Source organism: Schistosoma mansoni, chromosome W (genome assembly GCF_000237925.1).
Source record: "Schistosoma mansoni strain Puerto Rico chromosome W, complete genome".
In the NCBI taxonomy this organism is placed as follows: Eukaryota; Metazoa; Platyhelminthes; class Trematoda; order Strigeidida; family Schistosomatidae; genus Schistosoma; species Schistosoma mansoni.
The window spans coordinates 42,779,798-42,795,516 of NC_031502.1; the positions used below are offsets into that span (position 1 = coordinate 42,779,798).

Here is a 15,719-nt window from a genome sequence, read left to right on the forward strand (position 1 = left end):
GGAAAATCTAATTTTCTCTACTCATTAGGATATTACAAATATGTTATTTATTTATTATAACCAATGTTCATTACAACAGAAACTCCAAAATATTTAATAATAATATGATATTGGGACTAACTGTTTCATTTGAAATCGAATTTCACTAGTAATAGTAATTATTTTCTTGTATAAAATAAGACCATATAGAGCATATTTAAAAGATGAGATCCTAATTATAACTATGTACGGTACAAGTCTTTTGCTCTTTTTACTCGACTATCTTGTTATATATTTTTTTGCAGTAAGATATGTAACGCAACAAAAGGATGAATAGAAACTGCAAACAATAGGAAAGATTTGCCCATGGTAGAGTTAGATGGAAAATGCTGACGGGAGGCATATGCTCATCCACAAGGGGAAACAGGCGTAGTTAAGTAAGTAACTAATATAGTAAATAAACGGGTTTATAAAAAATCTCTTATTCTCATTTTAACAACATTTATCCATTTTCGATGTTATGAGAATAAACAGAATGCCAATCTTCCTTTCTCAACCTAATTTCTTGTATAAGACATTATGAATTATTCACTGTTTGCTATCAATTTTTTACTCTATTATTAATGGAGTAAATTATTTAATGCTTTCAAGAAATATTCGAAACGTTTCTAGACCTTACGTCAAATGATGTGTATAAGTTAGATGATGACCTTATTTAACAATTCGATAAAGATTTTATGATGATAATAAGCGTGAAAGGATGTGGATTTCATGAGATTTCCTTCCTTTTTATAACTGAAGTCAATCATTTCATAAGTTTTTTTGATACCCCCCTTTTCTTTCATTCGTTTTTCGTAAGCAGACTTATTTTCTTTAAAAATCCTCATTTATAAATATGAGCAGGTGGCTAAAAATAAAGTTAAATAATTCTTCTCGTGCTCTTCTCTTTTTCTTGTTTTAATGAGAAAACGAAAGCGAAATTCAAGGTTAATTTTTCTTAGAAAATCAAAAACAACTTAAAAGAATATGATCCTGATGTTGTCTAATGATGAATGGGAAATAAGAAAGTTTAAAAAACTATTTTTATACAAAGTAAATGGATTTTAGGTGGACTAGGAAAAAAGAAGGAACAGAATTGAGAACACTTGTCAATTACCGAAGTAAAAAAACATACATACACCAATAAACAAAGATAATGCCATAATTATTAGTGTGAATTCAGCATACTATTCAGGAAAAAAATACTTAACTTTTATTTTAACCATGAACGTCTGCTACATAGTCTTCACTGTTCACACTAAATTAATTTTCAACTATGAAAGTATATAAAAAAGCTTGGAGGGATCTTAAATGCTCAAATGATATGGTGTAACCTAGTTGTAACGAATACCATTTTGATTAAATATTAAGACTTTTTTATGCATAAGCAATAAAAACTCTTTGTCGGTTTTTTTAAATTAAAAAAATTAAACATCAATTCTTATTAAGAACATATAAGGATATTTTTAGGTTTTTTTACAAACTTTAGGAATCATTTTCATTAGCATGACTTTTCTATTTGGAAATAAACATGACCATATGAGTACGAAGGCTCTGGGTTTGACCTCAGGTAAAGCCATGGATGTCTATTTCTGAAGAGTCTCATCCTAGAAAGAAGTAGTTGTTCAATGCTTCTTAGTTTTTAAAAGTTTTCTGATTAAGATCAGCCCATTATGTCAACCAGAATAATAAGTAGTACTAATTACAAATATATGAATACAGAATGGACAATCCAGTTCTCACACAAGAATAGTTCACAGTTTTTTGTCATTTTATCACAGGGTGAATAGATATTTATCAAAGCTATAGTTTGGTCAGTTAGTACAATACAATGTTTCGTTCGTACCTCTCTACATCATAGATATTGTATGATATCTCTGAATTTTATTTGAGAAAGAAAAATTGCTCTCTAACGTCGGAATTATATTTTCACATCAATTGTGTAAACGAAATTAGTTTATTGAAATAACGTTTTATCTACGATTCGAGTTTAAACGAATTTGAACTACATCACAGTCGAAATGTGTTGATGACATTCACTAATAGCACTAAGAAATAGCTTAGTATAAATTATAAGTACTTACTGTCTGTGATGATTCTTCAGAAACAATGTTCAAAGAACCGCTACATACAACAGGTACAGGGATGGCAGTTGACTTTGAATCATCATAGCTAAAATTAAAATAATAAATATCAGAGTATTATATTATGTGACAAGACATCATTATCTTACTAGTGAACTGGTCATGCTTATAGCACACATGCAAATTCTAGAAAAAGGCATTTATAATTATATGGTATTGTTATTTTGACGAAACTTTCTTAACATTAATCAATTCATTCAGTCACAAGCAAACTAAGAATTGCTATAAATGTTTATCACAACAAAATGTAATGCATCTCATGCACACTCAATACACTAGGAAGTTAACGAGACAGAAACTGAAGTAGGTAATTAATGATATCTACGATGGTGAAAATATACTTTTAGAAAAAAGGAATATTTAGTATGGACACATATCAAAGCCTGATATACAAAGATAAAGTGTGAAGATGTTTGTACATTTATGAATCATTTTTGAGCTATTATATTTAAGGTTTCCAACTATTTTGTGAGTTTGAACTTGAAAGTCTTTGCTTTTAAATATAGCTAAGAACAATACCCAGCGATTTCATGAAGTGACCCTATATCTTGTTCTGGTTACTCCTGTCTTTTTCCAACCTAGTTGATTACTAACCAGAGAAAAACATCAACTTAGATAGTGGTTAATTTAGTTCGTTGGAAATTGTCATTTGAAAAATATGGACTATGTTATCATTTTTGAATGAACCATAAACGGTCTTAAAATGTAAAAGTAATATCATTTTATTTCATACAAACCACAGGAATTATGTTCAACTACTTAATTACAATTTTCTAAAAGTAATTAGCATTGTTTATCACATAAAAGCACATATTATTAGTCTCTCAGACAAACTATAGATAAAGTTGTTTGACGTAATCTGATAAGATTTTCATTTTATCAGCAAGTTAAGATAAGGTTACTATAATTCATTTGTGTTCTGAAAACAATCAATTTAAATTATTGTCGAAAACTTACTGATGGTCATCCCATCTTGTCGTGGAGTCATATTTAGAGCGTTTAACTCCAAGTATATGAGAATTTGATAAATCCTCCTTTTGATCACCAAAATCTATTTCAGAAAATAAAGGCATTTCAACCTTGGAACTGTCATTTGCTTGCATTCTGAAAGACCTTGATCCAGATTTGTTAGTTTTGTGAGGAAAAATATCATTTTCGGCTCCTGTCTTAAGCAACTTATTATCTTGTTGACCAATACATGTATCATGTGATGTAGGAGATTCACTAGAATTTGATGAATCCATGGACATTGCGAGCGATAAAACTCTGGGGTTACAATAATAATTTCCACAGTCTACATCTGACAAGCATTCATTAGAATGATATTCTGTTACTTGATTATAATTGGTGTGACTAGGATTTATAGTCCAGTTACTTGTAGAGCAGTTAGAATCATAAAACTGAGAACATTTTGAAGAATTTGATGAATTGTTATTCGGATCAACGAACTGACTATTAATTCTTACCATTGTTGAACTTTGTATTTGTCTCTGTTGATGCTGACTGATTACAGAATCTGGTTCTAGGCCAATTTCAGTGTTATGTGGGCTTATTAAATTAGGTGGAGATGAATAAGATGAATATGTTGATGAAGACTCTTTGTCGATAATTGGATTAGCATATATTATTCCTTGTTCAACATTATGTTGTAAGTACATATTGGCTGAAGTATCTTTTTGCTCATATGTTGACTCATTTCTGTAATCGTCTTCTGAGAATAAGTGGCTTACATTCATAGATGTGTAAGATGAAACTGATTGTCCTAACTTATTACAACTGTTGTTATTATCACTTATGTTGGAATTATTATTTTCTACCTCGATTTCAATTTGTGATTGGTGAAGACTGTTCAATGAATCTGAATGTCTAGGCTTCAGAAATTCTTTTGTATATGAATCGTTAGATTGTATGCAAGCCTTACTTAAACTTTGTATATTGATCGGCTGTTCTTGTGGAAAGTAATGATTTGATAAAATATAACTAGTACAGTTATTTAACGGAGATTGAATGCTAGAAGATACTATGGCTTGTTGTTTAATTAATGATGAATTGTATTCTATCTGTGAATGTTGTTGTCTTCTTTGCAAATCAAATATACTAGGATCATTTAACGTCTGTTGAAAACGAAGAGTGTTTGATTCATTAGTGTTTGTTAAAAAATGTGATGAATTCAATCCATGTTGTCGATAATGTCTTATTTCTTGATCTAACGTTTGTTGTGATTGATATTGTTGAGGAAGCGATACATTATGATGATTTTGACTTTGATGTTTCAGATTACAACTGTTTGTTGCAGCTGCTACAACAGCGGCGGCAGCAACAGCTGCTGAGTAAGCATCATATGCTGTTGGATAATTTCTTGCTGTACAATAATCTTGCATATTAAATTCATTTAAATCTTGACTCGAATAATGTGAATTTATCATGAATAAACCAACTTTACTTGAATTTAATTGAGGAATGTGTTCTGAGTTGTCTGATCCATTTGAATTGATATTTTCTGATGTTGCCATGTTGGTGTTTCTTGGCCAACATAAATAAGGATTTCGATAAAACGCCTCACTATCTCTTGATAATGTTTGATTAAATCCTAGTGGGAGATAGGTAGATTGACAGATGTTCGTACCATAATTTATTTGACCAGGAGTTTGGGCATTTGACACATATGTGCATGCAGTAGTACACGAACCACGATGATTAAGTTTACATTTATTAACTTCAGATTTAGTTATTTCTTTCATTGTCCTTTTTCTACGTAGAACAGTAGCTGAAGTAACCTTAGATTGTTTAACGGATTTATTAAGACAATGTTCAAGTAAATTAGTGTCAAGTCCAGATAAATGAAAATCATCACCATAGTTATTCGTTGTTGATCTAGTAATACCTCTTTCCATTTGTATACAATTGTTGATGGTATCAGTAGAGTGTCTACTATGAACTCTACCGGATATATCAAAACTAGAGAAATGTTCTGGTGTATGCTTTGAGCTTAAATTAATTTTATCGTCAGATTTTACATTAGCTCCGTATAATTTTTGATCATTACTTCCAAGGATATGATGATGATCAAAATTTTTCATTTGACCGATTGGGAAAGATGAATTGATATCCATATGTAAGTTATTATTGCATGTTGTCAGTTCTTCACCATTCAGTAAAGTTTCTGGTTCAAGTAATGGAAAAGGTAGTTTGTATTCATCTGTTCTTCGTATCAATAATTCCATCCCTTCCTCATTTCTAAAATGTTTCAAAAAAATGAACCAATGAATAAGTTATTTGTATTCAGATATTTTTTTTAGTTTTATTAGTTCATAGCCTATTGTCTCCATTAATATAAATGAGTGTTAAGCTAAATTGACTATAATTTTAATCAGTAGCAGAAAAACATTTTTATTTAATTACTCCATTGATCTGGTGTTCGACAGGGATCACCCGATGAATCTTAAGAGTAGTTTCTTGTAGTGGATTCTAGAATATGATTCGATGTTTGATTTCACAAATAAAACCTATGAATTAGGATTTCCAAAAATAACAATAACAACAGCATGGTCATCAAGATCTTTTTAATGATTAAGCTCCAGGTGCTATTATGAAAAAAATGTTTACAGTTATTGAAATGTTATATATAATGAAAAATTCAGTTCTTGGTGTATTTTTCTTTTTATATATCCTTTTGAAAAAGGTGAATGACAAATATGTTGGAATTCATGGACATTATATCTGATTAATTGGAAAATAGTTGTAGTAGCTAAACTGTCAGTAAACGGTAATGATTGAATTCAGGTGACCCTTCACACTTTAATTTGGCATAAATAAACATAGATTAACAGTAAGACGACATGATATGTTATCACTAATATCAATGCATGAAGGTAACCATGAATACGAATTCGATTGGAAAAACCTGAGAAGGTTTGATCGAGGTAACTCAAAAAATATCAGGAAATCTCTAGAAGCACGGCATTTAGATCAATTATGAATCAACAGATGCACTGACACTAATCTGATCTATGAACCAATACAGAAGTGTTCGATCACTCATAAGACCAGAGGTCAACCAACAAAAACTGTCAAAATGGATACAAAGACAAATGGAAACAGTGAAACCTACGAGGACAACTAATCATAAACAAGGCTGTCAGAATGAGTTGATATCACACTTCGGGAATAACTAGAAAGCTCACTCCTATATGAAGTGTGTGCCGAATATTTTGTCCAAAATGAAAATGAAATCTCAGTAATTAAACCATGTAGATCAGAGTACCAAACACTACCAACAGGTAAAAGGTTCAACGTTTTGGTTTTTTAGTAAATGTTAGCACAGTAAAAAATAATGTAAAAATACCATTTGTCGTTTATCAACTCATCTCAATAAATACTGATTTATTAAGTTTAAACTCAATAAAAGTAATTTACATTGATCTGATCATGAGGATTCTTGAAACAAAGCGTAATATATTAAAATTGAAACTTACGATAATTGTCGGTGTATCACAATAATATGATCCTGTTTACCATTTTTCATAATAAGTTTTATTCGTGACTGTAGCCAAATCCACTGAGATTGTTTATTCAACCATCGATGTACAAGTAAGCCAAGTGAACCTACTTTAAAAACTGTCAACATAAAAAGTTATTTGTATTGTCTTGGTACTTAAACTTTGAAAACTAGTTAAATCAATTCTATGTTTTAACAATTTACTGCATATTTCATTCTTGAGTGCATATTTCTAACAACAACACGCTCTCTCATCAATTTATATAATTTAAGCGAAATTTCAGCATTAAGAAGAACAGCCTCAGCCTTGATTATGTGATATTTGGCACCCATTATTAAGGCACGTCTCAAATTTCCGTGGATTCTCAAAATACGTCACCCAGTATCACATTTGGAAATTTTGCCCCTGATTTATTAAAAACTCCGTTGACTTCTTGTCGAATTTTATCAGCAGTAAGGACTAGATAACTATGAAATAGAATAGTGTTCTGTGATCAACCAGTATAAATATCTCAGTCCTACGTGAGAATAGTCGTGGTGTAAACATTTAAGTGAAAAATCCATTCATTGTAAAACTGATTGACACGAACTCAAACAGCTGAAATTTTTTTGTAGATCTGAATGATACTTGATCAGATAAAATAAAATATTTCATGAACACGCGTCGTATAAAAGGAAAAATGTAATATTTGAAAAGTAATATAAAATATTTGTTAACCTACGTTCTTTATGTCCTTTAGCAACATAACGTAAATCGTCTGGGTGTACTAAGTCATAAACTTTGAAATTTTGTAAGTCACTGTCAGAGTAATTGAATATAAGTCGAGCGCTATAAAAAAATGTATACAAATATAGCAATTAACAGCTAGTATTTAAGATATGCTGATGATATTATAGAAAGTATTTTAAAAATAATCACATCAAAAGTAATTAAAGAATTATCATCTATAAAATACAGCTCATTCGATCATAAACAGTTTGGGGACTAAAATGAAACTAAATATACTTTCTTTGGTGAATAATCAGCAAAATATTTATAATAAGCTTTCTATTTTTAAGGTAGCTTGGCCGTAGGTAGGATGGCCGTTTCACCCTAGTGTGGGGCTCCTCAGCAGTGCACATTCACGATCCCGGTCGTGAAACTCGAACTTAAGACCTTCGGTCTCGTACGTGAACGCTTAACCTCTAGACCACCGAGTCGGCATCTAGCGGTGTTAACGTCTAACTACAATCTACCCATGATATATCAGAGTGTGCTTATGTTTCTGAATCAGTAGATAGTTAGTTCGTTCTAAATAGATGTGATTTCAATTGCATCAGTTGCGAATTAGCTTAGACGACTTATACTTAAAAACAACTGAGGTAAGCCATGAAAATAAAGTAAAGCTTTGAACAATATGTAGCGAAATTAAATGTTAACTTTTTAATAAATTGATTAGTCAGTTGGATAGTCTTCCAGTCTACCATGTGTCTGAAATATCTCAAAAAAATACCTGTATTGGAGTGGAGTTTAAAAAGCTATAAAACAAACAACTTTAATAAAGTTTTATATCAAACCGTTTAATTTCTGTGTTCTAAGATTGCATGCGATATGTCAAATACAATTTACAAAAAAATGAAAACTCACCGAGCATCTATTGTTATAACAGTCAAATCTAATTGATGTTTTGTTTTAAAAGTTGCATCACGCTGTGGACCATTTAAACTTGGTAACGGTCCTAATGGACTACAGACCGCAAAAAAACCAAGAGGCGGTAAATTGTGTTGATTAGAAGTTGATACAGTATATGAACAAGATGTATTATACTTATTAGATATATTTTGGTTGGTACATGAGTTTGCTTGTTCAGAATTAACAGATAACTGCATACTTCTAGCTTGTCCATGTAGAAATTGCAATCGACCGCTAAGTTCGAGCGTCTAAAAAAATTAACATGCACTCCATATATATGATCGAATACATTTTCTGAGTAGATTTATTATAAAATTACTTTAAATATGTTAACTAATTTATATTTACTTCTAGACCAACTGTCAACAAACCAAATGATATTAACAATCAGTTTTTAATCCATGAGGCTAAGGATTAAAGTAGTATCTGTATTATAATTCTTATATAGTTTGAAAATTCACAATAGCATATATTCCTGAGAATTTTCCGGAACCACCTGGTAAATTTAAAGTGAACCAATGTACATATTAAACAATAACTGGTGACATAGAAGTTACAAGTGAACATTCAACAATTTGTTTACATTTAATGAATAAGTAGATTAGTTGAAGGATTTTGGTGTTAGTTTATTCTTTAATCTAACATTTAATCAAAACTTTTAAAAGTTATCATTTTATAATGTTCTAATCAAAATGTAAATCATTAAACTATTTACAGAAGTCTTACAATATGCTCCATAGATAGATATGTGATTTTTAAATCACTACACTAAACTGATCCAATATTTACCAATATAAGAACACATGTATACATTAGATAAGAAAGCTATCATCTCAATATATATATACATTAGAAAATTAGTTCGGGAAATCTATTATAATAAATTCATCACCATAGTATATAATTTTGAGGCAAGAAAAGTAAAATTTTAATCAATGTATGGGATTAAACATAAATAACTTACAATAAATCCAGATGTATTATCTAAAAGACATCGAAATCGTACCGTGAATTGACGTTTTAAGTAATGAGCAGTTTCTAAATAAAAATAAATTGAAAAGAAATGAACAGAATTTATTAGATATTCAAATTATCTCTTAACATAATTATAATAATAAATAAACTTTGTATTTACTAAATATAAAATGGAAAAAATTAAGCATCTCACTTATTAAAATCCTACAATTGAAGAACATATGGAACTCCAATTAACTATCAGTCAATAATAAAGTCTCAATCTTCAATACCAACACCAAGACAGTTCTACTACACGAAGCTGAAACTTCGAAAACTACGACAATCATAATCAACAATGGTAAAAGTATTTATAAACTATTGTCTACGTAAGATACTCAACATACTTTGACCGGATATCATCAGCAAAAACCTACTGTAGGAGAGAACAAATCAGCTTCCATCTGAAGAAGAAATTAGGAGAAGACGATGGAAGTGGATAGGACACACATTGAGGAAATCGTTAAACTGCATCACGATGCAAACACTGACTTGTACTCCTGAAGGGAAGGGAAGTAAGGAGAAGAGGAAGGTGAAAGAAAACACTGTTTTGGGAATTGGAAGCAGACATGGATAGGATGAATGATAACTGGAAAGAACTGTAAATGATTGTCCAGGACAGTGTAGGTTGGAGAACGGTGAATGGCGGCCTATGCTCCTCGACGAGGGGTAACCGGCGTAAGTAAGTAAGTACTTAATACAGTTGTTAGTCAGTATAAGTACATTTAATTTGAAAATATAATAATTACATATAAATTTAGCAGATAAGAAGGTTGGTTCATTATACAAATTACTTGTCATCTATGTATGGTTTCAACAAACTTCTTAAGAAATAAAAAATATTTTCTTATTCACTGAAAACATCATTTTTCAGTAACAGAAAAAACTTAGATTTACTTCACACCAATAAAAGTTTATAATTGAATGAATAAAATAAATAAAAACCTATACGACTCATTAGTATGCTGTTATCATCTTACTAAAGGCAAAAGAAAGTTAAACGACTTACGCTAAATGATTTTCTTTTCAAATAAAAAGGTTTATAATTAAAGAAGCAAAAAAAGCTTTTAAGAGCAATCAATTCTCTTTACTTTACATTATTATTATTATTGACATTCTTCAATGATGTGTTGATAGAATAACTTAGTGATGATCATTATGAAGAGGAGAGAAAAAGTAAAAATAAAACTATTCACACCATTTCTTTAAAAAAAGAAAAGAAAAAGAACCTGTAAAACATGGAATATTATCTTCTTGTTTATCATTCATTCAGAAGAATAATGAATCAAAAAATATATTCATTCATTCTTAATCAGATGGAGATTTTGTGGAGATTTCAGAATTTTCAAAGTTGAAACCATGAGTCAATTGAAGCTAGACCACCATGGAAAACCTGGAAGCACTGGACAGCCGTTTCGTCCTATTATAGGACTCCTCATCAATGCGCATCCACGATCCCGCCTCAAGAGATTCAAACCCAGGACCTATCAGTCTCGTGCGCGAGTGCTTAACCTCTGTGAATTGTTCACGATATAAATCTACTCATATTAAACATAATAATAAAACAATATTTCACCGATAGTTAAGGATAAGTAAAAGAAAAAATTCATGATAAACATATAAATATTTATTATGATATAATAATAAGCAATTTTTTAATGTATAAATGAACATTGATCATTAAACATGAATGGTGTATTATTACAATGATTTTTAACTTTTCTAAATATTAATAATAATGATAATTATAAGAATTATAATTAAATAAAAAGAGAATAGTAGGAAAATTTTTAAACTTTTGGGACTAAAGGATTGTTTCATAAAAGGTAGCTCTATGAATCTTCAACTTTTTAATTATTTCAAGGGCTAAATGGTGTGTTTTATTGACTATCGGATGTCCTGAATGATACTGTAAAAATTACGTACTTACTTACGCCGGTTACCCCTCGTCGAGGAGCATAGGCCGCCATTCACCGTTCTCCAACCTACACTGTCCTGGACAATCATTTACAGTTCTTTCCAGTTATCATTCATCCTATCCATGTCTGCTTCCAATTCCCAAAACAGTGTTTTCTTTCACCTTCCTCTTCTCCTTACTTCCCTTCCCTTCAGGAGTACAAGTCAGTGTTTGCATCGTGATGCAGTTTAACGATTTCCTCAATGTGTGTCCTATCCACTTCCATCGTCTTCTCCTAATTTCTTCTTCAGATGGAAGCTGATTTGTTCTCTCCTACAGTAGGTTTTTGCTGATGATATCCGGTCAAAGTATGTTGAGTATCTTACGTAGACAATAGTTTATAAATACTTTTACCATTGTTGATTATGATTGTCGTAGTTTTCGAAGTTTCAGCTTCGTGTAGTAGAACTGTCTTGGTGTTGGTATTGAAGATTGTGACTTTGATATTGATTGACAGTTGTTTTTAGTTCTATATGTTCTTGAAATTTAAGGATACCGTCCTTGCTTTACCAATTCTCGCCTTTACGACTGCATCGATGATGCTGCCCAGATAGATGCGTGAAAGTTTCCACATTTTCCAGTGCTTCTCCATCAAATGGGATTTTGATGGTTTTTTCTGTGTTGTACTTGAGAATCTTGCTTTTTTCATATATATGTTTATGCCTATTGATGGAGAGACTCCTGTCATACTGTTGATCTTGACCTGCTTTTTTTGGTGTGTATGGGATAGAAGGGTTATGTCATCTGCCAAGTCCAAATCGTCTAGCTACATTCAACCTGCCCATTGTAGTTCTTACTTCCCGTCAGATTTGGATATCTTAATAATCCAGTCATTCATCATAAGAAAGAAAAACGGGGATTGTAGGTAGCCTTGTCAGACTCTAGTCCTCATTTGGAATGCGTCTGTCATCTGTGCTCCATGCACCACTTTGCACTGTAGTCCGTCGTATAAATTCCGTACGATGTTGACAATCTCCTCAGGTACTCCAGTGTGTCGAAGAAGTTTTCATAATGTTCTCTTATCCATACTGTCAAACGCTTTCTCATAATCAAGAAAGTTGATATATAGGGACGAGTTGCATTCCATTCATTATTCAACGATGATCCGTAGTATCGCGTTTTGATTTGTGCACAACCGATATGTTGTAAAAATGGGTTTCTTAAAAAAAGTCTCGTATTTTAAGTTAAAGAAACTTGTTATCTCTAATTACTTACCAGGAGTCATCAGTTCATGTAATGTAGATGAATGAAACTCAGGTGGAAGCATTGATCTCCACGATAGCTGTCTACGAAATTCTTCTCTATCTTCTGAATGAATCAATTCCAATACACTTTGATGCAAAATATCAGCCTGTAAAGTAAAACAGATTTTTGTATTGTTTTAAATTGTATGATGAAATAGTCACTCTAGTGATCGTGATAATCAATTACCGTATTTATAGTGAAGTAAATTAAAGGATTTTTAATTTAATCATAGAATAGAGCACAATGTCCTGCAAGTAGATTTAAAAGAATTTTCTAACATGGTTGTTAACAAATGTTTATTATTAACCTCAAGAGAGTTGTTATCCAAAATGAAAACTTCTCACACCTTTACACTATATAAATATACGATTCCTATTATTGTACTATATACATTAGACAAAAATAAATTAAAATGACTGTGTTTTCCTTAAGCGATCGATTACAACAAAACTCCATACAACTACTGTAGAGTTCACAAAGTGACTATACTGAATAAATACAAATGAATAATCAGACATTGTTTCTCTTATGTAAATCAGCTGTTCCGGTGCGTGCGTGTGTGTGTGTCATAAGCTCTTGACCTAACTCATTTCATTGTAATATTTATTTCTAGAGTAAATTCTTAACCTAACAATACTATATTTTAGAAGAAAGTTCTTAAAATGAATGTCTTTCCCTTTGTGAAAATCATATAGAAATAAGACAATCTAAAGTGAAATAATCTTCAGGTGTCTATTATATGTATGAAAAAGATTCTGCACCTGACCAGGTGATGGCCTACACATATTTTTACTAATGAATCTAAGTCACAGATACATTTATTCAGGATCAATAAAACTATAATCATGAGCTTATTTGTATAATGTTGCTTTCTGTTAACCCTTATCCTGTATTCAGATTTTAGAATTCTATTCTTTTGTCATAAAAAATAGAAAAGCCGTGAGTTTACTCGAAACGTAATACTACTATTATGTTTATCTATATAGTGATGTCAAGCCTCTAAATACAACACATGATATTCAATGAGTTCAACAATGCCATATTGCGCTAATAAGAAACCAAAAAATTAAATAAGTTTATTATTTAACTGGATTTCCATAATTACTATGATATTTCTCATGGATATTTTATCCTGTTTTTGTGAGTTACACTTATAAATGAAGTGTGTTCTGATTTCCAGAAGAATGGATGACATTAGTTATGATTAAGAATGAATCATGTATTCATGATGAGGAAATCTTGTTGCCGAGCAATCGCATTAGCTTCAAAAAGTATTTTTTCAGTTAGACTAAAATATTCTCAGATGGATATGGATATGTAAGCGCTTGGATTATGTTTTAAGAAGTGTTTTATCATAAAATTCATGATGCGCGTTTCGTAGTGCTGCAAATTAGTCGAATTTATACGTCCATATTCCAACGTCATATTCTTACTGAGTTCAGAATCGGGTACTCATAGATTCGAATATCGAGGAATTATTCACTAAGTTGTAGAGTTCAGATAACCACCAATTGTTAAATGAAGATGTTTATACTGAATTTTGAAGAGCTTGTATTTTCCCAGTGCTAATATGGTTGTATGCCTAACAAAACAATTAGTCTCTTATAGGGTTGAATTCTTATTCTGATCTCAATGCATGGAAATGTTTCGAAATGTAATCAGCTTGTAAGTATTAGGACATCTACTCTGGTAATCCATAATCTGATGAGAAATGAATAGTTCTGTCGTTTATGTCAGTTATTGTATTGTATTTCACATCATATTCCACTTACTGTTTTGTCATAAATTACGCTAACAACTTTTAGAAAATTCATTAAGTCATCAAATCACATTTAAATATGGTGAAAGGTAACCCAAAACATTTTCTGCGTAATAGTGAAACAAGACTAATTTTAAGACAGGATACCTAGTGAAATAAAAATGAACATAACTGTTATTTTAGACAGATCAACGGTTTGTAAGTTTACGACAACCAATGTCAAGTTGTCTAGTCCTTATAGATGACATCTATAAATCAAGTTTGTAATGTTCTTATTAGACTAAGTGATTTAATATCTCGGCACTATTTGTTTCGTTCTAAATAGACGACTGAGATTGGTAAGAACTCATAGATTTGTATTTCTCACTAGATTATATTCATCTATAAGGTTCAGTTGCAATATTAAATGAACTTGTACTTACATAAAGATTCTAACCCACATCAATTGTTGCAGTCACAGATGTTACCATATTATATCATATCCATAATAACTATCTGTGCTTTAGATAATGAAATAGTAAACTTGAATTAAATATATATAAGTTTTTATATGTTATAACGATTATTTTCGAATTGCGCAGAATCAACTTAGTGTTTGCACACTAATGACTTGTTTCAAAATATATTTCCCTATCTATTATTGAGAAGTTATTATATATGAATTCAGGAAATTGGGTAATGAAATGATAGTTCAACAGTGAAATCTGATGAGATTTACATATTGACTACAGTCAAAAATTTCAATCATTGCGTTTCAAACGCGTGATCTAATTCTATTAAACTTATTATGAGAGTTTATAATTCACGTTGTTGTCTCATGTGTGAAACTTTAGGTACAACGCTTTTGGTCAATCTTAATCTATAACAAATCGGTTAACTAGTTTTCCTGAATTTCAGGTAACGACAACTCATGATGAAAGAAAAACTAGTTTCACCTGATACACAAGCACTTTAGTATATAACTCATATTTAATGTAATTTCATTGATAATTTAATCATTTACTTACCTGATGAAAACCTAAATAATGCTCCACAGTTTTTGATACAGAAAATACTTCACCATCACAGGACATAATAAATATAAATCCATTTAAAGCCTAGAAATAAAATCAGAGTAAAGTATGTTTCACTAATTATATATAGTAAATCATCGTTAGTTATGTACAAATTGCTTATGATCATACATTTGTAGAGGTTACTATTTGGTTAGTACATTTAGATAGTATCATTATAAACCTTCCTAACTAATACCTCGAAGGTAAGTTTGAATAGCCACCATATTGTCAGACGAGAGTTGCGTAATGATTTCCTCCATAACAATTGACAAACCCACTGGATGGTTTTACGATTTTGTATCATCTAGTATATATATAGTTTCCAACGTTTAGAAGCTGCCCAACACTTATCGACTT

At 30.8% G+C, this 15,719-nt stretch overlaps 1 protein-coding gene across 1 annotated transcript in view; it reads right to left on the minus strand.

Annotated features, from left to right (window-relative positions):
* Nucleotides 1–3,115: 3,115 nt before the first annotated feature.
* The window catches only part of Smp_168600 (putative aryl hydrocarbon receptor), a gene marked incomplete at both ends in the record, with an annotated part of 25,952 nt that continues 13,348 nt past the window's right edge, over nucleotides 3,116–15,719 (minus strand). Inside the window, 8 exons of the mRNA XM_018789781.1 lie at nucleotides 3,116–5,399; nucleotides 6,638–6,779; nucleotides 7,383–7,489; nucleotides 8,288–8,580; nucleotides 9,297–9,370; nucleotides 11,444–11,515; nucleotides 12,519–12,654; nucleotides 15,315–15,361. Coding sequence (XP_018655190.1) covers nucleotides 3,116–5,399; nucleotides 6,638–6,779; nucleotides 7,383–7,489; nucleotides 8,288–8,580; nucleotides 9,297–9,370; nucleotides 11,444–11,515; nucleotides 12,519–12,654; nucleotides 15,315–15,361 — 3,155 coding nt within the window. The remainder of the gene's footprint in view (nucleotides 5,400–6,637; nucleotides 6,780–7,382; nucleotides 7,490–8,287; nucleotides 8,581–9,296; nucleotides 9,371–11,443; nucleotides 11,516–12,518; nucleotides 12,655–15,314; nucleotides 15,362–15,719) is intronic.